Raw genomic sequence first — 26,520 nt, 5'->3', positions numbered from 1 at the left:
TTGCTAGCGTTCCCTCTCTTGTGGGTCTCCTCGACAGGGAAGGAGCCTGCGCAGAGAGATGGAATGGGAAGGGCTAAGAGAGCATACACCACAGTGCTTGTGGGGTGATGTAGGGAAAGGACCGAGGGCACAAGAAGGACAGAGATTGAGATAAACTTGAAACTGCTTAGAGCAGTTTATCTATTTCAGACACGATACAGCACACTTGGAGCTACGATGAAAGAAATGAAATCACTTTTTCTTGTATTCTAAGTTTTATTTCCCAGACATACACCCCTTCATAAACACACACCAATATTCATGGCTGAGGCCACATTCCCCTGAAACGTAAATACTTTTTTTTTCCCAATGGCAACAGTTGCTTATAATGTTTTTCTGTACCTTTTTTTTTTTTTTTTTTTTTTTTAAGCAGGGAGTAAGGGAGAGAGAGGAAACCCAGGACTCTGCCCTGGCCACTGCAGCCTGCAGAATGAGCTCCCCGGGGCATCCTCCCTTTTAATGCCAGCAGGGAGAAGGGAAATAGGTCAAGGCAGCAGCCTGAGTTTTCAGCTGGGGCTGTCCAGCATGAGGACATCATTTTTCAGGCAGCAGCAAAGAGCAATTCTAATGTGTCAGAGAGGACAAAGGGGTCATCGAAAAAGGCCTTAGAAATGATCACCAAACCCACATACATTGCCCCTGTCCTCAGAAACTGTACCTCCTACAGCCTGGAACTGTGAAGACAGTTAAACTATGACACTGATCTCTTTAAATAATACCTTATGGCCCTTTAAGACTTCGGGTTTCTCCAACACAGCAGTGAAAACACTGCTGTGCAGGCAGCAACTGGTCAGTGAGTATGTGCTGGCTAGCTGCCTTCTGGAAGAAAGTGAGAAGAGACATGAAATCACTGTTTTATTCAGAACAAGGGCCGCAAAAAGGAAAGGGTGGCTTGGGATTGCTAGATCAGTGTTTTAGACAGGAATGCCAAGGCAGAAAAGAATCACATATCCAGGACCACATAAAAACTGGAGTGTGAAAACCTAGGAGTTTACACTTTTAAGCCAGTTATTTACCCATTAGCTAATGCTATCTCTCACTACTTCTGGGGGATGCTAGTAACAGGCACAACTCCCCATCTGGGAAATCACACCAGATCTTCCTGTCCTTGACTGTGTGGCAGGGAACTGCCTTAAAGAGTCAGCTGTATGTAGGTCAGGGGTCACCAAGTACATGCTATCCAATGGGACATGGCACTCAGCTCATAGTCACAGCTACAGCCAACAGATACAATAATCTCATGCAGTCCAGCCTCAACAGCAGGGGACAGGAGAGCCAACTTAAATTTTCAGGGCTATTACAAGCCATTTAAACCCAATTCAGTATACCATATGCAGCAGTAGTCAGCGAACTTTTTGGTAAAGGAACAGATCGTAAATAGTTTAGGCTTTGCAAGCCATATAGCCTCTGTCGTAACTACACAACTCGGCTGTTATAGTATGAAAGCAGTTATAGACAATACATGAAAGAATTAGCATGGCCAGGCCAGGCGCGGTTGGCTCATGCCTGTAATCCCAGCACTTTGGGAGGCTGAGGTGGGCAGATCACAAGGTCAGGAGTTCGAGACCAGCCTGGCCAATATGGTGAAACCCCGTCTCTACTAAAAATACAAAAAAAAAAAAAAAAAAAAAAATTAGCCGAGCATGGTGATGCAGGCCTGTAATCCCAGCTACTTGGGAGGCTGAGGCAGGAGAATTGCTTGAACCCGGAAGGCAGAGGTTGCAGTGAGCTGAGATCGCGCCACTGCACTCCAGCCTGGGCGACAGAGCGAGACTCCGTTTCAAACAATCAAACAACAAGAAAAAACAGAGTTAGCATGGCTGTGTTTCAATGAAACTTTATTGTAAAAACTGGCAGTGGCACAGATTTGCCCACCTGTCCTAAATACCAGCGGAGTCAGGCTAGAAAGAAAGACTGAATTTACTGTATTTTTTTTTTTTTGAGTAAAAGTGATCGTCATTTGAGAGTTATTTGGCTGCTTTGGGCTTCAAGGCTGGAGAAGCAGGTAATGGCACAGTGTCTCACTCACTGTTCTTCCTGCCCTGGGGTTGGCAGCACCACCAGAATGCCCAGACCACTGAGTTGGAATTGTCTTCCCAGATTTCCAACTCAGGTAAAAGAACAAAAGCCAACAGGAACCAATGGCTAAGGAGGAGCAACATGTAAAACAGTGGTGTAAAAGAAGAAATGCAACGTAAGAGGGCAGGAGAGAAGTCAAGATAATGGAGCCGAGTGGTGGCCAGAAATGTGAGTAGCTCTGTGCTGACTAGCGTCAGTGTAAAACAAATTTAAGGAAAGCAGCATTATGAGGTCTCAAGATAATGGGAGCCACCTGAAAACGGAGATAAAAGACTTGTCTAAAGCTTGAGGGCTCCACATGAAGATATGAGACGGAAAGACTATAATTCAGGCAGGAATTCCTGCACGGCCCACCAAAAGCCAGGACAATGCACTTACAAACATGGTGTCATTTTACCAGTGCCAGACACCCTGCATGCCAGCTTCCTGTTCTCTGCCTGGCAGAAGGCTGGCCTAGAGGCAGTCACCGTTACACAGCCCCTCTCCCCTCAGTATCTTCCTCAGGTTAGTTTATGGTTTCACATAGGGAAGTCCAACTTGATGACCAGGCCTCTGTAGGATCACACAAAGGGGCCCAGGAAGTACTTTGAAATCGTACAATCTGTGGGCTTCATCTTTCCTAGGATAATGCAGATTTATGGTAACCAAGGAAGGCATGCAGGGGATAGAGAAATTCTGGCCAAAGAAAAGACATGAAAAAAATTTAAAACTTTAAAGGGAAGGGATGGGGCAGGGCCAAGGACAATCACGTCTTCAAAATACCTGGTTATCTGAGCTAAAACTCATGATCAAGGGAACAGGTAAAAGGTGCAAAAAACCAGTTCAACTGCGGCCATCCCAGCAGTGGCTCAGCTCCAGGAGAGTTCCTGCACTGTCGTGCACTGTGGGCAAGATAGAGGCTGCCTGGAAGGTAAGAGCTGCATGAGGTGGGAGGTCGTGGGCCCACATTCAGGCATCCATGCATTGCTCAGGACTTCTGCTGAGGGCGGGAAGGACCTCTGCATCCAGGAGTACCAATGTACTGGGACTTTCCTCTTCTGCTAGATCTTTGTGGGGTTGGGGGAGTAGGACAAAGAGAAGCATTCCCCAAGACAACTTATGAAATAAAAATGGAGGTACTACATAGGTAAAAGTAAATGAATAAGCCTGTAACAAAACACAAACCTCTCCATTCCTACACTGTTCAGAAAACAGTTTTCATATATAATATAAAGGAAATGTTCAGGACAGTAGGGTATTACTGGATCTTTTAGTCAGATTTTTGAATTATTCATAGTTTAGGACATACTCACATTTTCTCAGTGTAAAGAACTTTCGAAACAGCCAACCCAAGTAATCATATAAATAGCTAAGAAAATGCAGAAAGGTTCTTATTGAGATCCTCAACCTAGGGATATGAAAGATTGGGCCACTATAATCAAGAAAGATCAACTCTGGATTAGACTAAGAATCTGCAAACTCAATTACATACCAAGAGCACCAAAGAGTTTCCCCAAAGAAAACTGGGGAAAATTTTAATCTTTTTCAACAGTCAGGTATTAGCAAATATAAGACAAAGGTAAGGTCGCAGTAACCATGGGAGAGTAAAAGAGTTCTGGGCCACTCACTCCTTTTAGTGATCAGTATTCTCTTTGATCCCCTTGTACTTTTGGATCTCATCAGTGGGCCAGAAACATGATCAGGAAGAAAGGTGGTTGGGAAAAAGACAGTTGAAAAAGAATGGGAAAGAAACTTTAGGAGATGTGAAACAGTAGGAAGACAACGATGGTGAGAAATTTGACTTAGACAGTAAATGATGAGAATGCCATCAACCGATGTCTTGGGCAATCTAATGAAGGGATTTCCTTCCTCCATCCAAAGCACAACAAACAAAAGTCTGTTGCTGCATCCTTCACAATGTCTTTAAGTTATGAATTTGAACAGACTCACCTGCTTTTACCAACATAGTTACTTTGCAGTTCATTATCCAAAATTAGAGGGAAATTCTACAATATCTGCCCCATCCACTTAATCCCTGGCCCACTTCAAAAACTGCAACAGGCACTTATAGACAACTGGAGTGTTTGGATTTTTGAAATACTTCTCTTGCACGGGGTTATTTTTAATTGATAAAAATTCAGGCAGCATTGTGTAACTACAAAACGGGAGAGGGGGAAGCACCTTCCATGTCAATATAAGGATTTTTACTTTGCATGCATCTTCACAAAAAATAAAATGGAGGGCAATGTGAATCTGATGATACAATTAAGCCCCCCAATCCCCCAATGATTGTACAGATAGCCAACAAAGCAGATGTGATACCCAGATTGTTGTAGCTGATGTTTGGGAAATGGAACTGAGAATTCAGGATTTGTTAGTCCCCTCCACTTTCTTCTACAAAATAAGAAGGCAAGCAGTAAAGAATCAAAGAGGTGGCAACCAACACTTCTCTCAAGGCCAGGACAGTCCAACATAAGCATCTCGGACTGGCGTGTTCTCTTGTTCTCTCACGCCTCATGTATTTCTTAGCAATTCAAATCAGCTTGAGAGGCTGAAGCTTATAAACAGGTATTTTTATCACTGAGCATCCTAAAGAAGTCCACGCATCTGCTCTCAAAGATCTACGAAGACTCATTAGAGAGACAGCCTCTAGGACCCTATAATCTTGTACCTCTGTGAGTATTATGAAAGCTGGAGGGACCCTATAGATGACTGTAAAAGAAATGGGGACAATGGCAGATTCAAAAATCCTAAGGCTGAGCCAAGCACACCTCCCTGCTGCCCCTTTCTTGTGCCCACCTAGCAGGACAAATGGCTGGCATACTCCTGGAAAGAAGATGGATCTGTTGATGAAGGCTTGAGCAAAATTAGCAGGTAGAAGGGCACCACAGCAGCTGAGATCCTAACTCCTGCATGCAAGAGCCAGCCCAACAGGCAGAAACAGAAATACAATTAAATTAAGTCAGAAAACCCGCTACAGAAAATGCAATTACTCAAAGATACAAATAAATGTTCAAAGAAAATTGGCCCCTGACAGGGTTAGTCAAGCTTCTAAATCCAGCTGGAGACAGGCAACTCAGGCTAATACACCAAGGAGGAAGAATGCAAAGATGTAAGCTCTCTGCATCAGGAGCCTGGCTGGGCTGGCCTGGTGTCCACCACACATGCCAGGCCACCAGTGGAGGGGAGCAATTTGGGGGTGGCTGGCCAATGAAGCAGCGCTCAGGGAAATAAGATGTGGGCAGACACAAGAATGGATTATGGATGTGCAAGGCTGAGCAGTGGAAAAAACAACAGACTGATCTCTGACATGGCAGACCAAGGGAGCCTTATTTTGTCACCCCTCCTCACAGAAGAAGCAACAGGAAGATGTCCTACCTCTCGCTGCAGCACCAGTTCCTTGGTGAAAAGTGTAGCTTCCTCGCTGAAGGGCTCTCCTTCCTGCACCAAGCCTGGGAGGTTTCGGGCTCCTCTGGGGCATTCAATGCCTGTGTCAGGAGAAAAGGAGAATCTGTGATGAAAAGGTGCCCACTAGGCTTGCTGTCCAATAAGGACGGTCCCCTGACACCTCCAGTGAAGCAGGCGTTACATCTAACTTCCATCCATTCTATCTGAGATGAAGACAGAGGTAATGGGAGAAGTGGAGGAGGGGTTTAGTTCTCCCCAGGTGGAAAAAACCAACACTATCACAGCAGCACCAATGGATAGGAGCTCTCAGCCACAGCATCTGGGAATTATCAAGAGCACATGGCGAAAGGAGCCTTCCAAGTAAGATGAGCAGGAACTCCTCATCCTGCACTGCTCCAACTGACGGTCCCATAGTCTCGCAGCTTGAGCCATCTCTTACAGAAATGGCTCCCTCACCTACTGATATCCCAGCCATTCTGCCTCCTAAGTGCCATGCTCACTGACTCCTGGACATTTTCTCCTTGCTGTCTGACTTTTACACCAAATTCAAAAGTGTTAATTCAGTGTCACTTTTCTCTTCAAATAAGCCTCCCCTCTCAACTCTGGGTGTATTCTGGACAATAGTATCATCGGCTTTTCATTCAGAATGAGAGACAGAAAAAAAAGCAAAACACCTCAGAATACTGATGAAATATTAGGTGACTGGAGCCAAAGAAACCCAGTTTCACATCCCAGCTCTATCACTTATTAGCTGTGTGACCTTAGCCAAATTACTCAGAAAGTCTCAGTTTTCCTACTTATAAAACAGATATTATAATGTATCCGCTTCTTAAGGTTGCTGTGTGAACTAGGAGAGATTATTTAGAACGATGCCTGCCACATGGAGACGTTTACTATATCCTATTATTAATATTATCTGTATCATCATTATCACTCTTAGCAATTCCCATGCCCAAAACCTCAAAATCCTCTTTGACCCCCACAACCAACCTGTCCCTGAAGACAGAATCCTATCCTTCATACTCTTTTTTGTATCCAACCACAGGATTCTGTACAAAGTGCTCACTAACCAAGTGAGACTGCCTTTTCTTTCTTTGAGTCAACCCGTTAGTTTTGCAAGTATATTTACCACTAACAGTGGTCATCTGTGACAGACCATGAAATATGCTACATTTTGATATCTGAGACTTACAAATATTTCAAAAAAATTCACACTGTAGCTATAATTATGATGCTATATAATTACAGACATAATTCCACAAAAAGTGGAACTGGGCTAGAGACATAGGAAACGAAAATGATGAAGATCTGGGGGAGGATGCATGGAGTATGTGTGTCTCTGAATCACTGGTGGTCTCTCCTGCTGCAGTAAGGCAGAACTAAGAGGTGCTACCTTTTATTTACGAACAGCCTCAAGGGAACGTACAAGAGATCTGGCATAGGAGCAGCAGAAGCAGGGTGTCTCGGTGATGGCAAACACCTGCTTGGTGGAGAAAAGGTCCCACTGTTGCTAGGATAGAAGGTACATCTCTGTGTATGAATAAAGCTAGGTGCTGCTCATGTTTCTGGCCAGGGCATTGATTCAAGGTGACAAAGCTCAGAAAAAAGGGAATAGGCTATATATTGGGCTTTCAGAAGATAAAGAACGGAGCTTTCTCTCTGAGCCCCAAGGCCTTACAAATGGAATACACCACATCAAATAAAATGCTAGGCCAGGAGAAAGACTGCCACAGGACAGCAGCTTGAGGTGACAGCAAGGACCATTCTGCCACCCTTGAAAAGATGGGACAGATGAAGGCCCCACCCAAGTGTCACATGGCAAAGAAGATCACCAGGGCTGCCTCATTCCTGGCACTTCAGTGCCGGCCTGCAAGGGAGGGGTGGAACGTATTTTTGTAAAAGACAGCAATAAACTCATGAGCCAAGGAGCCTGAGATTAACCCTACAGGGAGAGATGAGGCTAGAGAAAAATGGAATGAAAAATGGCCCATGTTTTTTACATCAATAGCCAAAAACACTTTTCTTTTTATATCTGCAAACTAAGCAAGAACAAAATCATCAGAGAGAAAAATAAACAATTCCATTGAACAATCTTGCCACATAACCACAGAAAAAGCATTGTTGCAGAAACAGGCATAATGCTAAAACAAGTGTTCAGTTTGTTTCTGACTCTTAGCAGCCATTTGGGCAGGACAGGACTGGGGTGCTGTTGGGTGGGGCTGCTATGAACTGGGGACTAGAACTGGGATGCAGCTAGGGCACTGCACTGGGCAGCAGGAACTAAGGGGTTGAATTTTCACTATGAGGGCATAAAAGATTTCTGAGCTTCACTTACTGAGTACCACTCTACTCCTTTGTCACTTTCTTGGTATTCTGAAATCTCACCAGGTTGGTCAAGCTACAGAGATTGCAGTTGCTCTCCTGAATCCTGGAGACCACCAAGTGATTAAATTGAGAAAACATGATGGCTCAGTGGGCCAGGGTGTTAAACAAATCAAGCAGAAATATATTCAAAACATTTTTCATGAGATAGTCCTCTGGGCCTGTGAAAACCAAATCCCAGTCACTCCATGTAGACACAAAGGCAAAGAAGGGCCTTTGTTACGTTGCTAGTCCACTTCCCAGCAGTTAAGCCCTAGCACGACAAGAGTAGGAAGCTGAAGTAGGGTGCTTCTGTGCCCTTTTTCAAGTGGAAATAAGTAAACATCCATTCACATCCATTCCCATCAGGCAGAGGCAGAATCTATTCCCAGACTAAGGTACAAAGTCAGGGCCAGGAGAGCAGGACAGGCTTTATGATATCTGAATGTCTGAGTATTAGAAATTTGCCGAGCCGAGCTACATCTACAGATGGAAGATACTGTAGATGGGCGTTTTTCAAACTTTTTATTCTTACTGTGACCAACATACACACTTACATATGGGTACAAACACCTGTAGACAACCAATGGAAGTAAGAAGCCTTCAATAGATTCCAGAGTTTCAAAACAGTCACATCAGGCAGATTCTGCCAGTGCAATTGTTTAGGCAGGAAGACCATTTCCTGAGGTTTCCTTCTCTGCCATCTTGATATTACCTTTTGCAGAGCAGTATTTATGTATTCATTTATTTATTTGGGGGGTTATTTTTATTGGAGGCCAGCTTAGCAATTATTACGTTTCCACAAAACAATGGTTAATCTTGACTATATATGTTAGTTATATATGTCAGTATATGTTATACTGACAGTCTCTCTTCTGTTCACCATTTCATTAAGGAAAAAAACAAAACGGCTATGACACTGAATTGATTTAAAACCTCTAGTGGGACAAATACCCAGTTTGAAAAACACTGGTATTGACTGAGGTGTAAAGACAGAAGGATGGAAGGACGGGGCAGGTCCTGATGGCTTTCTTGCAGAATTAAAAAAGTGCTCCAACTGAGGGTTTATCCAGTTTCTAGACTTGCTTTTGTGTACTAAGGGACCAAGGAACAGAGCAAAAAATATGCTGTCCACTGATAGAGAGGAGAGCACACAAATGGTAACATTCTGAGCCAAAAAGTCAGTTGTCGTTGCTGCTGAAAGCCAGATGAAGCCACATGCTGGCAGCGAGCAGAGTTATTATGCTGTGCCCTCCTCTCCCAAGAGCTCAGGGAGCAAGTCAACCTAATCCATGCTGCACCTTTCCTCAAGCAATGCCTGCACTGCTGGGCTGGTGATGCAATAAAATGGACGTTAAAAATAAAAGTTAAAGAAAACAGATGAAGGGAAAGAAAGTTGGGTTCTAAGAAAGCAAACCCAAGGCTGCTGATGCTCAGCTGGGCAGGCTGACAGGCAGCAATGGAGCGCTCCCAAGCCACACAGGGCCTCGGACTGTAAATATGAAGTGAGATATCACTGGAGCTGCAGAAGTTCTCCCCAGCCAGTTGAGGAAGTGCCTGGCTGGATCCTGCATGTTACCACCAATAGCTGTCTTTTCTGATAACATACCAGTGCAGTGCTGCCTGCTGATAAAGATATATTAACTCTGCTGTGCCTCAAATGCCACAGGTGCAAGAGAAGTGCCAAGCTTACCTCTGACACAAGCCTTTAAGAAACAAACTATTTTGTTTTAATAAACACAAAAGAAGACAAAACACTACACTTAAAAAAAAAATCCCAAAAATTCCTGAGCATTTTCCTTCCCTATTATGGGGTGTGCCAGAACAAAGACAGATCCCCCATGGGGGGACTCAGCTGACTTCCACAAGGGCAGGCACAGGAGAGGCAGGTAAGACAAATGCCTGCCCCACCTCCTGCTCCATGTGGCTGCTGCTCCTGACCTCTTTCAAACTCTATAGGTCCATCTGCCTATAAGCAAAAACTCATTATTTTTCACACCTTTTCTAGACTTTCTGGGATATGAATGGTTGACCATGGCTATTTGAAACAAAACAAAACAAAACAAAAGGAAATAAAATCAAGTAAAAAGAGGTTTCTGCCTGACTCTGTATAGTTTAGGAAGAGAAAATTCATTGCTAGCCATCAGTACATCATGATTCTGGGTTCTGCTCTGCCACTGATAGAATATTAAACTTATCCAGGCCTCATCTGTCTATAAAATGAAGGATATGCAAGGCCTTCTCTGGACACAAAATCTTACCATTTTGGTTATACCCTTTTGAGATTCCTCACCCAAGCCTTGACTCATGGAGTATAAATATCCAACAAAATGCTGGGCTATGGAGCAATCATTCTATTAAAAAAATTATACATTTAGAGACATTGACTAACTAGGTCAATTAACACAAATACTCTGGTCAGTCAGCTTTGGAACAAGAAGTACACATTCTTGTTAATGACAAGACAATGGGCTCTGTAAGAGATTCTATTGATGGCTATGTGAAACTTATGTATCGCTCTGAGTATTTTACACTCTTTGTCGAGTTTTATGATAACTAAGTCTCAGGACTCAAAATGTGTTCACTTTTTCCTTTATTGGGCAGTGGGAGCTAAGGGAAGTGTGACAAATTGGCCTTAGCTGGAAGTATGTGACAGCTTCCCAGTGGCACTTATTCCACCACTAAGAGACCAGGCATTAGCTGAAGGAGACAAAACTCAAGTGGAAACAAAAAACAGTTTGAAGGATTAGTCAACGGTGTCTACTGCATGCCCGCTGTGTTCTCACTACTGCATCAGACATCACAGTGGCACAGGAGGCATGCAGAACCTGCCTTCTGTCCACGGGGTACACTGAAAAATCCACCAGCTCATCTAGCAGACCTCTACTCTCCATTGAACTAATACTTGTCAATGTCTACTCTGGGCCAGGAAGATGAGGATTGTTGTGGAAGATGAGGATTCAATGATGAAAACACTTTGTGCTCATGAAGTTAGTTACCAGCTAGGAAAGATTATTTTACTCTACTATTGTAAAAGGTATGTTATTGGTGACTGGATTTGCCATTTGGCCTATATGTTGCATAATGTTAAGAAATAGTACATGGCCGGGCACAGTGGCTCAAGCCTGTAATCCCAGCACTCTGGGAGGCCAAGGCAGGCGGATCACTTGAGGTCAGGAGTTTGAGACCAGCCTGGCCAAGATGGTGAAACCCCGCCTCTACTAAAAATACAAAAATTGGCAGGGTGTGGTGGTGTGCGCCTGTAGGGCCAGCTACTCAGGAGGCTGAGGCAGGAGAACCACTTGAATTCCAGAGGTGGAGGTTGCAGTGAGCTGAGATTGTACCACTGCACTCTAGCCCAGGCTAGAAGTGCATGTGTGGCTAGGAAGCTATTGGCAGAATGTAGTGGACAACTCAATCACGGGGCTTAACAGGACACATCCCTCACTAAGGAGACAGCCTCGGGCAGCTATGCTTTTTAGCACATGACCTCTGTTCTCTCCGCACACCACAAGCTGGGAATGGGAAGTCAGCGCAGAAGGTGGGGAATGGCAGAGAGGGAGGGAGTGGTGCTGTACCAGCTTCAAGGGTAGCAAATGTGCAGTCAGGCCAGCAATAGGAAAAACAGCTCTATTCAAATAGAAATGGCAGATGCCAGGTGAGCCAATAAGAGTCTCCTTCTGGAATTTGAACTGAGCAGTGTTTAAAACACAATCCCCGCAGGAGCCAGAGGAAGGAGGCAATAAGCAGAGGGGACGAACTGACATTAACACTGGAGATCTACAGTGAGGTCCCTGGAGCAGTCTCAGACTCAGAATCACCTCAGGTTCCAGGATCTGTGACACCTGACCCTACCTAGGCTCCTATTAGATTTTCATGGATATTCCTCTGCTCTCTCCCCTCACTGACACTGTAAGCCAATCTGTGAGGATCTGGTACTTTCAACCAAACTAAAACTAAAACTATAACAAAAACAGTGCATCTCAGGGCAGGCACTGTGTCATATTCAGATTTTAATCTTTCCAGCACTTAACATACTATGCAGCACACAGTGGCATTGGAGACGCTCAATAAATGTTGAATGAATATTAGTGAAAAATAGTTCTGAAAAACGTAAACACACAGAGAAAGAGATGGTTGATGAACTGTCAGGGTGCAGAGCTGAGATGAGGTTTAGTCTGACACACCTGGAGAACAGAGGTGTTTTATGCAAATACCAGGAAAGGGGCCAACAGAATCCATAACTACATACATCCCACTTTCCCATGGTTATATAACACTTCAAGGATTAAACAAAGTATAGCATAGCTACACCCTTTTACCCCACTGGTCTTTAAATTGGCATATTTAGAGAACATGGTTTAACTACAGAGTTGAAGTGGTCAACAATGACCAGCTATGTCAGAGAGACCTGAGGCTGGAGCATAGCAGAAATGTTTAGCTTCTGACATGCCAAAGGAGGAAAACAATTCTCACTCATGACCTATGTTCAATTCTAGGAAAGTTATGTGGCCACATGGAAATGCAGAAAACTGGAGCACACTTAAAGAGAGCAGGGGAAAATGACTCAGGGGCGTGGAGACCTGCCTTTAAAGGGAAGATAAAAGGTGCTAAATTTGTACAGCTCAGCTAAGCGGTGACTAAGTGGGTGACAGGATAACAATCTGCAAATATTTGAAAGGTGTAAACACAAGAAAGGAGGGAGAATGCCTAGCCTGAAAACAGGGGGTGTAATTATTAGGGGAAAGAAAATCTGGACGCCATATCGGAAAAACTTAGTGTGGGGATGACTACTGGGATATAAATAAGTTTCCCAATGGAAGGGAAAATGTTATTCAGTCTTAAAGCTGAAAGATGGTCACTAAGTCCACTCCTCTGCTTACAGTGAGGAGCCCAGGCCAGTGAATTGTGATTTCATTTTATATATTTAGGCAAATTAATAATATTCAATATTATTGAATATTGAATATTCAATACCTCTGCTTTAAATAATGCTCCCTGAAATTTCAACACAATTTTTGTTGATCAAACGATGGGGGAGACAAAATGGCAGTTTTGATGGAACTTTCACAACAAAACAGGGTTTATCTCCCTAGCCACATACCTAGCTAGCAGATAAAGGGGTGCTCAGTGCAGATGTAGGGGGCGGACAGTGGGGAGAGGAACAGGAGGCAAGAGTATCTCATCTAGTTTTCATCTTCCTTTCTAGTCTTTAAGACCCCAGGCAGGAATGCTGTAAAAGTTTTCCAGATAGGAAACTATGGACACCTCTCCTTTCTATAGACTGCACTTGGTCCCCTGGAGTCATTGTCAAGGACAAGACACAGAACACCAAAACAAGCTTCCTGTCCCACTGACTGCACTCCCATACCTCTGCCTGAGTACCTGCTGCTGCAGCTACTCGATTTATAATCCACAGGCTCCCAGCGGTTTTTTACCCCTAGACTCAATTAGTTCCATTTCTATACTTTCCCATACCACCCTTCTTCCCACCAAAAAACAAAACAAAATTGTAAAAAGCCCCACTACACATAGACTGTAAGATACTTAAACTCCGTATAAAGGCTGAGAAAAGCAACACTTTTAAGTTTGTCCAGGCCGATTTCAAAAATTCTTCAGCGCCAACAATATATAGACAGGTATTCCCTCCTTAAGTATCAAGAACAAAATCAAGAACTTTTAACCATCAACATGAAAGGTAGAGTCAGACAGACCATCTGCCTAATTTTAAGGAATGTAGTTATCACTTAAATAACATACAAAGCCAAATCAGTTCATGCCATTGCTTCTCAGACCTGTAATAGCTCATACACCAAAAACTTGTACTTCTTGCTCATAAGCTTTAAAGTAGAAAGAATTTGGATGGCTCAGGTTGCAAACGCTGTCAGTGAATCAGTTCACTATTGAAAACTGCACACCATCTCACTTAGGGCGTGTATTTCCACATTCCTAAAATGGCCCAAAGAAAAAGGGAAATGGCAGACCAGTTGGTTCCCAAGAGTTCGTTCTTCATGATATGAGGCTACAGTTTGTACTAAAAGGTTTAGAAGTAAAACAAAGATTTTGCATTCTCTCAAATTCTTTATTCTCTCCCTTGTTCTCTAAACTCCTACTTTGTTACCTCAGGGGAGGTAGCATCTTGTGGGCCAATTTTGGAACATGTCACTGCTAAAGCTCTTTCAATGATCACAATAAAGGGATAAAAGAAGAATGAAGGGATCCTAATTAAAGGGATCAAATACCTCAGGTAATTGTAGTCAGGGGAGTCAGAACTGGGCAGAAGCTGAGACTGAAGCTGTTTTTAGTCACAGCTCCAATTTTTTAGGATAGACTTTTATTAGGTTGTTCGGATTTTGTAATGTTTGATGCATTTGTTGAAAGACCAGGCACTGAAGTTAATTTGGAATTGGAACAAGAAAACCAAGTCTTCACAATGCAATGGAAACTGCAGCTCTCTTTGAAGAAAGGAAGGGGAAGAGAAGAGAAGCATCTACAGACAGGAAGTGCGGTGCTTGGCTGTTAAACATGCCTTAAGTTTCTGATACAAGTCATAATAGTTGTTCGCCTGTTAACGGTAGATCCCTCTTCTACAGTCATTTGAGGTAAGGGATATGCCACTTCTCTCTACATCCCCGGTATCTGGCAAACAGAAGATGCTCAATAATTCAGTTTGCTACATGAATGCCAGAGAGGAGAAAATCTAGCAATAACAGATACACCAAACCTGTTACAACAACCTGCTTTTCCAAGAGTTCTGGATGCATATGAGTTAACATGTGGAGTATTGATGAGGAATTCTAGTACTACTTATTCTCAGGACTTAAAGGTGAGTGTGTGGTTAAATGCTCAATCATTGACCACAGCCAGTGGAAGAGGCAAGGAAGGGATGACTTAGAGGCCTTATACTGAATATCTTGCTCTCAGTCTAGCCAGGCAATGTACAAAACCAGCTTCACTGAATTTGATTTATTGTTAGCTTTAGACACCACACAATCTCTCCCAAATGGGAAAAAAGCATTTTTAGATGGAGCTGGTACAGAAGATAACAATCAGGCCAGCATGGGAATAACCTTTTATAATTCTCCCCATTGCAGAGCAAGATCTGAAAACAATGATTTTTAAGGGGAGAAAAAAAAAAACCCTCTCACTGATTAACGAGGCCTTTCCCTTTCTGTGGCATCCCAAGAGCAGGCTGTAACCCACCTCACCAGGCTGTCTCTGGAGGTGTGTTTGGGAAGGGGACTGGAGATCGCAGGCTGTCCGCTTCCCAATGCCCATGTTCATTTTTGGGGATTGCTATAAGCAGCAGCTGCAATAATGTCGCCATCAGCTACTAGCAGAAAGAACAACTGGGCATGGGAGAGACCTGTGCCTTTCAAATGTTTTTTTTTTTTTTTTTCCCTGGGTTTCTCTTTATTATCCATACCAAAACAACAACCTCATACCTTCATTAACAAATTCACAGAAAACAAAGTATCTGAGGTCAAAAGCTAGAGCTGCAGTCTTCTGAATGACAAGAAAGCTCCTACATGGCTCAAGCTTTTATGTAACACAGTGGCACTGTGCAGACAGCATCTAACAGGCACAAATGCTACGTCTGAGCAAGGAGGAGGAGTTGGTTTCTATGAGAACCTCAACTTTTATTTCTTCTGACTTATTTTAAAGCAATAGGACTTTATCTTTAAATCAAATAAAACATATTTTCCCCCCTTTTGATTTTTGGCACCAAAGGTTCCTATTCTTGGTCTTTTTTATTCCATGTTAATTGATAAAGAGAAAAATTTGAATCTACTGTCCAGGTTGCTAGAGATTTGCTACAAGGTGAAGAGAAAGCCACAGGAAATACCCCTATGGATCTTGCAAGTCTCCACTTCCATGAGGTATTCTGGCACACACCTGGCAGCCAAATGTAAAAGCTACTTACTTGCATAAATTTAGAGTGACTTTTTCTAGACCAAGCTGTTTTATTTGAACAAAATGGTTCTGAGATGTGTGGAGTGTACTTCTAAACTATTGCCTTTTTTGAGCTTTCACTCAAAGAAAATTGCTCTGAGCTCCTCCTCCTGAGGCAAGTGAATTCCAAATGTCTAGAGATTAGTATACTTAGCCTACAGTAGGATGGGGAGGAAAAACCAGCTAGTGTCAGGAATATTAAGACTTAAGAACCAAAGAGCATGAATAAAAAAAACCTCTGGACTGAGAAACTCTTAGCAAGAGTACTTCACCTCACTAACTTTACTTTAAAGAAAAAGAAAAAAATAAAATAAAATAAAGCAAGCAAAAAGGGAAAGGAATTGTGAAAAGTCAAGGTTCTCCAAGAGCACAGGCCAAGCTACATATATCCTATCCCGAGTAGCTTGAATCCTGGGCCAGCTGTGGGTCAAGAATGGCATTTGCCTTATTCATCTATTTATTTTTTAGTTACCATACTCTAAAGCAGGGAACAACAGACAACTTCCTGAAGACTAAGTCTGCCCACTGATTTTACAGAGCTCATGAGCTAAGAATGATTTTTACATTTTTGAATGGTTAAGACAAAAATCAGAAGAAGAATATTTGTGACATGTTATAGGATATAATAAATTCCTCTTCAAAGGTTTTAGCCTGTAAATTGTTAAGTACAATGAGTTCTAAGATCCTTTCCAAAGAACCAATATATCAGTATGTTCAGCTCCCCTGTTCTTTGTTCTTCATTTTAAAGTTTAACTTCCTCGTTCTTTACGTCTCCTTGCCCCTAGTTTCAGTAAACCCCCTCCTAGCCTCTATCACCTGCTCTGACCTTAGTCATCCTTGGTCACCTGCTCTGTTCTTATTCATCCAGAGTCACCTGTTCTGTAACTGCCCTTCCTGCTAAACTACTCACCCTGCCACTCCAGCTCGTACCCCTGCTCTCTTTAAAAGAGCCAATCAGAATTAGCTTAGAGTGTGCAGTCCAACCCTAGCCGATAGGGAAACGACACAGCAATAGGGGCTACCTGCCCCTTCCCCTCCCTCGTTCAAGTGTGCTCTCGCCATTGCTCCATCCGTGAGTCGCACCCTTCTACAGAAGTAAAATTGCCTTGCTGAGAAAATTTATGTTCGAGTGCTGTTTCTTTTGCCACACTGAAAATTTATTTCCAACAATGTGAAGACTATGAAATTCAAATTTCAGTGTCAATAAATGAAGTCTTATTAGAACATGGCCACATGTATTTGCTGTCTATGACAGCTTTCATAGTACAGGGCTAGAGTTGTACCATGAATATTTGTAACAAAGACCATAAGGCTCACAAAGACTAAGATATTTACTATTTGCCCCTTTCTAGAAAAAGCTCGCCAACACGCTCTGAAGCATGTTGCATGGTGGTTTAAAAAAAAATACAGGCGGCCAGGTGTGGTGGCTCACGTCTGTAATCCCAGCACTTTGGGAGGCCGAGGTGGGTGGATCACCTGAGGTCAGGAGTTCAAGACCAGCCTGGCCAACATGGTGAAACCCCACCTCTACTAAAAATACAAAAATTGGCCAGGCGTGGTGGTGTGCGCCTGTAATCCCAGCTACTCAGCAGGCTGAGGCAGGAGAATCGCTTGAACCTGATAGTACAGGGTAACTAAACCTGATGTTTAGTTATCAGTACAGGTGACAGCATAAAATGTTAAATTATAATAAATAAAAATAATATTTAAAAAACCTTATGGTCATGTGACCTAGAAGGTAAAAGGAATGAAAACATGGCTTAGGGGAAGTGGCCAGAGGCAGCTGACATTAACCACAGGTATGTGCCCTTAACCTTTCTCTCCTGAGCCCTGTTCTATGAATGTCCACTTTCCTGTACGTCTGATCATTCTATTTTATTCCCACTGTCCTCCCACAGATGCATATTTCCCCATTCAAAACATAATTTCCATAAGCTCAAACCGTGAAAATGCCAGAGTTGCCACTCTGTTCTTCATTATAACTGCTTCTCTCCACTTCCTGACCAATCTGCTCACCATTACATTTCTTGTGAAGAAGTCCTTTGCTCCTAAGATGTTGTCCTTAGACTTTATCTTTCAACTAAATGATAGTTAGAAGTCCTACTAGATTGTTCTATGGTATTTACCACTGAGCGCCAACCCCTTAGTGAGATCCTTTCTTCCTTGATGCTTCTGTCTTCTAGGTGTCCTATCTCTCTGGCTGCTTGTTTTGTTTCTTACTGTTGCCCTCAGTCATGCACTGGGCCCTTTTTTTCTCTCTGCACTATCCTTTGGCAGGTCTATCCATTCTCACCTTCTCTATTCACTGTGATCATGCAGAACTCAGACATGTAATCCTGGCTCTATACCCAATTGCCAAACATCTAACAACTGCCCACGTCTCCCCTTGGATGTCCTGCCAAGACCTCAAACTCAACATGTCTTAAAATCAAACTCATCTTCTTCCTCCTAAACCTCTGCCACCTACCTCCTCCTCTTCCAGAGTTCCCCATTCTGGTTCCAGCGTGACCATCCTCTTGGGCTGAAAACCTCTCTTATCTTCTTCCCTACTCTATCCACATAACCCAGTGATTGCTACATCCTCTTGATTCCATTATTTTCCCTTCTATAGTTATTCCTCTGAATCTTCAACATACCTCTGTTTGTCAGGCTCTTGTCACTTGTGGCCAAGAATCTTCTGATCGATCTACCTGTGCCTGCCCTCGATTTTTCCCTATACTTATTCTTTATACACACTACCAGCTTAATCTACTATTCTTTATACTTTATACCATACTATTCTTTATACCATACTATTCTTTATACACACTACCAGCTTAATCTACTACCAGATTAATCAGCTACCAGATTAATCTTCCTAAAACACAATGTTCTGCTTCTTATTTTCTTTTTTTTTTATTTGCTTCCAAACAAAATCAGAACTCCACAATCTGACATTCTAGGCCTTCTAAGATCTGGTCCAATTCCTTCGGACCATATGAAACATGCATTACCCATTTGACACCTTTTCAAATATTTGAAGAGACTTGCAACATCTATTTCTTCTCATTCTCAAGTCTTATTTTCTCTGGGTTGAACATTTCTAAGGTCCTCATGAGACGTGAATTTTGATTTCTTACCATTCTACTCTTTTTCTTTCTTCTTTAAACCTACATAAGATGAAGTGAATCTTCAAACTGAAAATATCTTTCTAGTTGATTTAATTAAAAACGTCCGATGGGGGTGGTGGAGTGTGCAACAGGGAGCATCCCTTTTTCTGCACTGTTGAGAGCCAACTCCGGAAGCGTTCGCAGTGAAATGTGCTGCTTTGTTGGATAAACGGGGGAGGGGTGTGGAGAGACTGCATATCAGTCTTCTCTCTGTGTGGCCAGGCAGAGTTGGACTTTTCCTCCAGGAAGCATGCTGCAGCAAGAGACAGCTCCATTAGTGCGGGCGGAATCCCCAGACTGAAGGAAATGGGAAGCCCTCAAGACACCATGTAGGGGAGGTGGAGCCTGTCCTAGCAAAGGTTTCCTGCCTCCACGGCCTCCATTCCAGCTTTCATTCTCTGTCTCTCAGCAGCAGCCCCAGGCACTGTGGAGACCCTGGTGGTGTTGTGACAAGCAGTCTATTCATTTCCTTCTCTCATTCACTGGGCTTTAAGGGATCAAAAGGAACAGCAAATCCAAACCACTGCCCAGAATTCACTTTGCAGAATTCAGGGAAAGATTGTTCTACTGAAGTGATGATTTTCCCTGGTTGGGAGACCTGAGGGAAAGAAAAGGACTTCTGCATCCTTTACTTTCCACTGATGCAACATTGCAGAGATGAGTATTTCAGTCACCACTGTGGCCAGTGGAGAGGGAAGGCACAGCAGTGCACTCAACGGAAGCTTTTTAGCCCCTGTCACAGTGTGGCAACAGTGCACCAAAGCACCAGGATTTCAACTGTCATGCTGGACACAAAGCTTCAGTTGAAAAGAAGGAGGGCAGTGAGGGAGAAAATCAGGTACCCAACAGACCCGCATCTGGTTTTTATTTTTGCAGCCATGCGGGAGGTATTAACTTGTGCCATCAGGCTGTGCCTGTCTTCCAGGGAGAGGAAAGCTGCTCCAGTGTGTTCCGCACAAAAGAAGGACAGCACCAGGATGGGAAGCTTGCCAGAAATCAGGATTTCTAATAAGGGTGGGGCAGGGGAGGGAGTGGCGAGGACTGATTACGGAGAGGAGGAGTAAACTTACTGAACACAGCTCTCCACAAAGCACATTCCCCGACCAGGGTTCCTGGTGCCTGTGACAGCCAAGGGGTGTGTGTGAGCTTGTGCACTTGTCTGTGCTCACTCACCCAAGGAAATAGGGTGGGGAATAAGAGAGGAAAGGAGAACAGGGTGGAGGAGGGGCTAAGGAAACCACAGTGGCCATCTCTGAGGGCTGAACTCTCATGTATAAGCCCATGGTGGGACATAGCAACTGTCACAATGACCCAAATCAGAAACTGGTATTTGGGAAGAACGTAGGAAGAATGCTGAATGGAGCCGGACCTGCCTACTAACAGCCATGAGCACCTCTGTGGGGGTGTCAGAGTGGAGTGGAGCAGAGAGAAGAACGGGGTAGCGTGCTCGGCGCTACAGCGCACAGAAGAAAGTCTCACGCCAGGGCAAAAGAGAGGAGCCACCCCTTCTGTAGTGATCTGCCAGCCTCACACCCTTCACATGTCTTCCAAAGCCCCAGGCTGGCTGCCTGCTCTGCTCCCTTTGTCCATCCTGCAGACTTTGGTAGATGCTGGCTTGTTTGTGCCTTTTCACTCACTTTGGTTCCTTGTTCCCTCTCCACCATATCTTAATCCTGCTCTCTGTCAGGCCATTCTTGTGTAGTATCACAAGCAGAAAGAAACTTAGCTGAAGCCTTTTACTCTGATTGCTGGCTGCTCCGGGGTGCAAGCAGAGGGGAGTCCATCTCTCTTACACACACACACATACACACACACACACACACACACACACGAGGGGAGTCAATCTCTCTTACACACACACACACACACACACGAGGGGAATCAATCTCTCACATACACGTGCGCGGGCGCACATGCGTGCGCGCCCACACATACAAACACAAGTAATGCTTCTCCTGAGTGTCTCCCTACTACACTCAACTCAATACTGGGGTGTAAACAAGTGGCCTGCTCAAAAACACCTAAATTAATGGAAAAACGATGGGCTGCATGTCCTTGTAGGGAAATTTAGGGAGTCTGAAAAGCTGTATGGTTTGTGTGTGCCTCTTTTGTGTAACAATGTATTTTGGTTTTCATAGTTTTTATCATTAAAGAAATTGTATGTCCTCTAAAAATATAAAACAAAACAAACAAAATCAAGTGGCCAGTCACAAATAGGGCTTTTTCTCTTCGGGTAACTCCCTCTGCAATTCACAAAGTGCCTGGACACTCTCTGGCCCAAATGGATCCCCACAGGTCTGAAGGCAATTAGATCTCCTGACACAAGATGCTCTTCAGCAATACAACTCAAGACCCAGGGGACAAAGGAAGATGGCCTTTTCTTTCTCAGTCAACCATCCTAGGGAGACACCAGCTCCTGAATGGCAAAGAGGACAGCTGTCAGCAAAAGGGCGGGGGAGCGGTGAGGCAAATTTCACAGCCTAACAGCCAAGAGAAAAACAAAAACAAGAGAAGTGTTTCATATGGAGGCTGTCTCCCCTAATGTCACTAAACTGGAAAATCCTATATTCTTGAATTCACCCACCCTTAGCAGACAGCTGTTCATGCCTGAGTCAGGAGGAAAGGTGAATGCTTTGGAAGGGGAATTCTCCTAGACAGCCTGGAATCTGAAGAAGCTCAATCACCTAAATAATGTCAGTATTTTGGACCGGCATAAAAAGTGGGCTCATTTCTGTATCTCCTTGGAAACCAAATGGCTCCCGAGGTAGTGAATGAGAGAGGGCAATGAAATCACTGCTCCAAAGGGAGCCCAGGCCAACCCCCCAGCAAGCAACTCTGTCTTCTACTTGGTATTTCCAGGGCAGACAAGATCAAAGAAGGAGCATGAACGAATCTTCAAGTACCAAGTTTGATCCAAACCACTCCAAATTCACCTTGCGTGGATGGAGATAATGGGCATTTATAATCTGATGGGACCCTAACATTCTTACTTCTCTTTCACCAATATTCTAGCTGAGATGCTGTATCGTATTAAATCTTTGTGGATGAGTGATGTGGTTTAAAATACTGCAGGCTTTGGCTGCCATTCCCTTCCCTGGGGTCTCAAAATAACTCCACACAAATCATTTTTGCTAAACACTCACTCAGGCAGCTCTTCCCTGCCAGAACACACACATCTTATGTAAGTGAAGAAGCCACCTAGCTTGCTGGAAGACAGTAGCACTCCCAGAGAGGCAGTACTGTCTGCTGCTACTGAGACTCTGCAGAGCTGGGTTTTCAACCTCCCTGTCCCCTGACAAAAGGCAGGAACATAGCCAGGCTGTACACAAGCTTCCTTAGCAAGACAGCCCCCACAGAGGTTCAGGTGGTCAGGCCAGGGAAGGCCACTCAATTCAGGGCTGCTTTAGAAACAAAGGCAATTTGGACATAGTGACCACTCATACATAAAAGGTCAGCTCTGCTAAATTTTGGAAAGGAATGAGAAGGGGGAGTAATATGATGTCTCTCCTTCAAGAATCCACACAGGTCATTGTGGAAGATAGGCACACACATAGATATGACACAGTACAAAGCTATAGGTAGAGCAGAACCAAAAGAATGAGGTTGGTGAACAGGAGCAGTGAATGGGTGTGGCTGGGAAGAGGAGAGATGTTAGAGACCACCTCACCTCAGGTAGCTTCAAAGCCTCCTCTTCCCAAATCATTGACATTGACAGTTCTAACCCACTCCTCTGCCCTTGGCTTGGCTGCTTTGTTTGCCCTTCCTCCTAGTGCCCTTCCTACCTCTTCTCAATCTAAGCCTCTGCTGTCAGATCCTCTTTTCTGACAGTTCTGAAGCCTCCGAACATCACAATGGTCTGTTCTTAGCTGCTTCCCACTCCAAATCCAGTCCCTAGGCAATCATTTGCTCTCTGTGCTTCCAATTCCACTATAAGCTGATGACTCTCAAAGTTTTAATCTCCATTTCTGACATTTCTATTGAATTCATCTGGACCTGCAAACACTCACAGTCATCTAACATCCAAGTTGTCAAAACTGACCTCATCACACCTTGTGTTATTAACAAGCCAGAAAACTGACCTCTCTCTTCCTCATGCTCTACTATCAAAGCACCAACCAGGTTTAAAGCCTCCTTAAACAGGGCTGCTCCTTCCTCTTCATTCCCACTCTGCAGCCTAGGCAGGCTGCACACCTCTTCTCAGACACATGGCAACCACCTCCCAGCCAGACTTCCTTACCTCATTTGGGCCCTCTCCAATCTTGTCTCCATACTGCAGTCAAAGGGATCTTTGAAAATTACATAATGCAATGAAAAAAGATGACTTTCTGCTACATCCAGTAACATGGATGAATCTCATAGACAACAGTTGGGTAAACTGGCCAGGTGCGGTGGCTCATGCCTGTAATCCCAACACTTTGGGAGGCCAAGACAGGTGGATCTCTTGAGGTCAGGAGTTCGAGACCAGCTTGGCCAACACGGCGAAACCCTGTCTCTACTAAAAATACAAAAATTAGCCAGGTGTGATAGTGCATACCTGTAATCCCAGCTACTAGGGAGGCTGAGGTAGGATAATTGCTTGAACCCAGAGGGCAGAGGTTGCGGCGAGCCGAGATTGGGCCCCTGGGTGACAGAGCAAGACTCTGTCTCAAGAAAAAAAGGTAAACTAAGATTGTGATTCCATTTCTGAAGTTCAAAGATAGGGCCAGGTGCTGTGGCTCACACCTGTAATCCCAGCACTTCATGAGGCCAAGACAGGGGATCACTTGATCCCAGGAGCTCAAGACCAGCCTGGCCCACGTGGCAAAACCCGTCTCTATAAAAAATATAAAAATTAGCACGGTGACATGAACCTATAGTCCCAGCTACTTGGGAGGCTGAGGCAGGAGGATCACTTGAGCTTGGGAGGCAGAGGTTGCAGTGAGCCAAGATTGTGCCACTGCACTCCAGCTTGGTGACAGTGCAAGGCTCTGTCTCAACAAAACAAAACAACCCCCCTCACCGCCCCCTGCAAAAAACCTAAAAACTAGACAAAACTAATCTATGATGACCGAGGTCGGAAAGGATACTGGTTATCTTTGAGGGGAGCACCAGGAGGGTCCTGTGGAGTGTTAGAAATACTTCATATCTTCATGTATGGTGTTTACTTGAAATTACATTCATATATAAAAATTCATCAAGCTGGCCAGGCGTGGTGGCTCACGCCTATAATCCTAGCACTTTGGGAGGCCGAGGCGGGTGGACTGTCTGAGCTCAGGAGTTCGAGACCAGCCTGGGCAACACGGTGAAACCTGGTCTCTACTAAAAAAACAAAAAAGTTAGCTGGGCGTGGTGGCATGCACCTGTAATCCCAGTTACTTGGGAGGCTGAGGCAGGAGAATTGCTTGAACCCAGGAGGCAGAGGTTGCAGTGAGCTGAGATCGCACCACTGCACTCCAGCCTGGGCGACAGAGTGAGACTCCGAATCAAAAAAAAAAAAAAAAAAAAATTAATTCAGCAAGCTGTATACTTACGACTTGTGTACTTTATTGTATATAAGTCACATTTAAATTTATTTTAATGACAATGTATCACCTATCTTTCATTGCTTCTGATAACTTACCTTAGGAGTTCCTAAACTAGGGGTCAAGAATGGGCTTGGGGGAGAGAGGCTGGTGTTTGTAAACCCAGTGAAATTATATGAACATCTTTGTATGTATTTTCTGAAGAGAAGATTACCTTGTACTCTTCAGATTCATTATTTACTGAGAATGTCTAAGACTCAGCGTCACCAACAACTGATCTATGTGGTACAATCTAAACAACCTTGCACAGACACAAGGCCCTTCTAAGACTGGGATATCTGACTTTCCAAACTTACCTTTAACCACTGTCCCTCTTCTAGCAGACATGACAGCCATAATAAACTATTTATCCTTCTGAATAACAATGCTTTTTCACAGCCCTCTCTCCTTCCTTTGCTGGTTACAAACCTTTTTCTTTCTTCATCTATCTGGCATTTTCTAGGGAGAAAGCCTATAGCCTTCTAAGATTTGTAAAATAGTTGGTGACCACCCCAACAGCAAAGAAACTGAGCCACAGGGAAAAGTGACATCGAAATAACTCTGTGCTGAACTCCAGCAAAACAATCAGTCTGCAAAGGGTGGCTTGGGGCTGGGAAGAAGCTCAGTAAAGATTGTTGAAAGAATGAATAAATCTGAGTATTTGAATTCACTGCTTTTGTGGTCCTGTAAAAACGATCAGGTGATGGCAATCCACACTGGGGCCTTATCAGGATTTTTATTTTTTAAAACATTTATTTATTTATTTATTTATTTATTTATTTATAGAGACAGGGTCTCGCTTTGTTGCCCAGGCCGGTCTCAAACTCCTGGGCTCAAGTGATCCTCTCACCCAGGCCTCCCAAAGTGCTGGGATTATAGGCATGAGCCACCATACCTGGCCCTAATCAGGATTTTTATTAACAGCTGAGGTGAAGGCATTGCAGATGTATGTATTTAATATACATATCACATGAGAGGACAAACATACAAACTCAATCAGGCAAGAATCAGGGGTTAAAGTTACCAAGATAAAATTGAAAAGGGATTAACAGCAAGTGCTCAACAGAAAATGAGAGACTGTGATATACTTTCATACAAGTTCATGTATAAAGGACCTAGAAAATATGTGTTTGACTACCATTCTGTGACACGCAGAACTTAAAAAAAAACTTGAGAAAGAAAATCACACTGCCTATCTTTCCTAGTTTCCCTGCCTAAAAAGGAAAAGACAGTGACAGCAAAGACATCTTCATGTATCACCTAAGCATTCACAGAATCACAAAATGTTATAGCTGGAGAAAGAACCTTAGAAATCGAGTCCAAACTCCTTATTTTTACAGAGGACGTTACTGGAAATAAGAGAAGTTCAATGACTTACACAAGGTCACATGGCAACTTGGCAATAAAATGCAGCTTATAAACCCTATCCTTTGACGGGCAGTTGTTCTTTCCACTGTATCCTGTCAGTTCAGGTTGAATGCACTTTATATTACTTAGGTTACCTGATTTATCCAAAGGAATTCTGTTTTTAGATGTCTTTTCCCAAGTGAACAGATAATCTGATAGACTATGATAGACTTTAAAAAAACATAGGAAATAGCTGTATTATCAAAACTAGGTTCACATACAATTAAAAGTTTTTTAAAGTACAACAAGTGACTATATAGACTACTGGAGAAGAAACTCACATAACAATAATGACTACAATGTGAAATTACCCTTCTGCTGCGTAGGGCACTGGATCAAGCACTTTTTAAATAAAGGCATCATGCTAGGTAATACTTAGAGAAACTCTAATTTATAGAAGATAAACTAAGGCAAAGATAGGTTAAGCAAGTTGTCCTAGATCACGGGGATTATAAAGGGCATATCCAGAATTTGAGACTGTTCCTGTGATTCTAAAATTCACATGTGAAATGAATACAGTAAAGTGCATCCCTCAAAAAGGAATATATCACTGAATTTACAAAGCTGGAGTTTTTTTTGTTTTGTTTTGTTTTTGAGACGGAGTC

At 43.5% G+C, this 26,520-nt stretch overlaps 1 protein-coding gene across 1 annotated transcript in view; it reads right to left on the bottom strand.

The window, feature by feature from the left end:
• Positions 1-26,520, bottom strand: part of SND1 (staphylococcal nuclease and tudor domain containing 1) — a 437,045-nt gene that overhangs the window by 96,064 nt on the left and 314,461 nt on the right. Inside the window, exon 16 of the mRNA XM_527879.8 lies at positions 5,476-5,585. Within this exon, the coding sequence (XP_527879.3) occupies positions 5,476-5,585 (110 nt within the window). The remainder of the gene's footprint in view (positions 1-5,475; positions 5,586-26,520) is intronic.

The sequence above is a fragment of the Pan troglodytes genome, chromosome 6 (genome assembly GCF_028858775.2).
Source record: "Pan troglodytes isolate AG18354 chromosome 6, NHGRI_mPanTro3-v2.0_pri, whole genome shotgun sequence".
Taxonomy (NCBI): domain Eukaryota; kingdom Metazoa; phylum Chordata; class Mammalia; order Primates; family Hominidae; genus Pan; species Pan troglodytes.
This window is presented reverse-complemented; position numbering and strand designations above follow the sequence as displayed.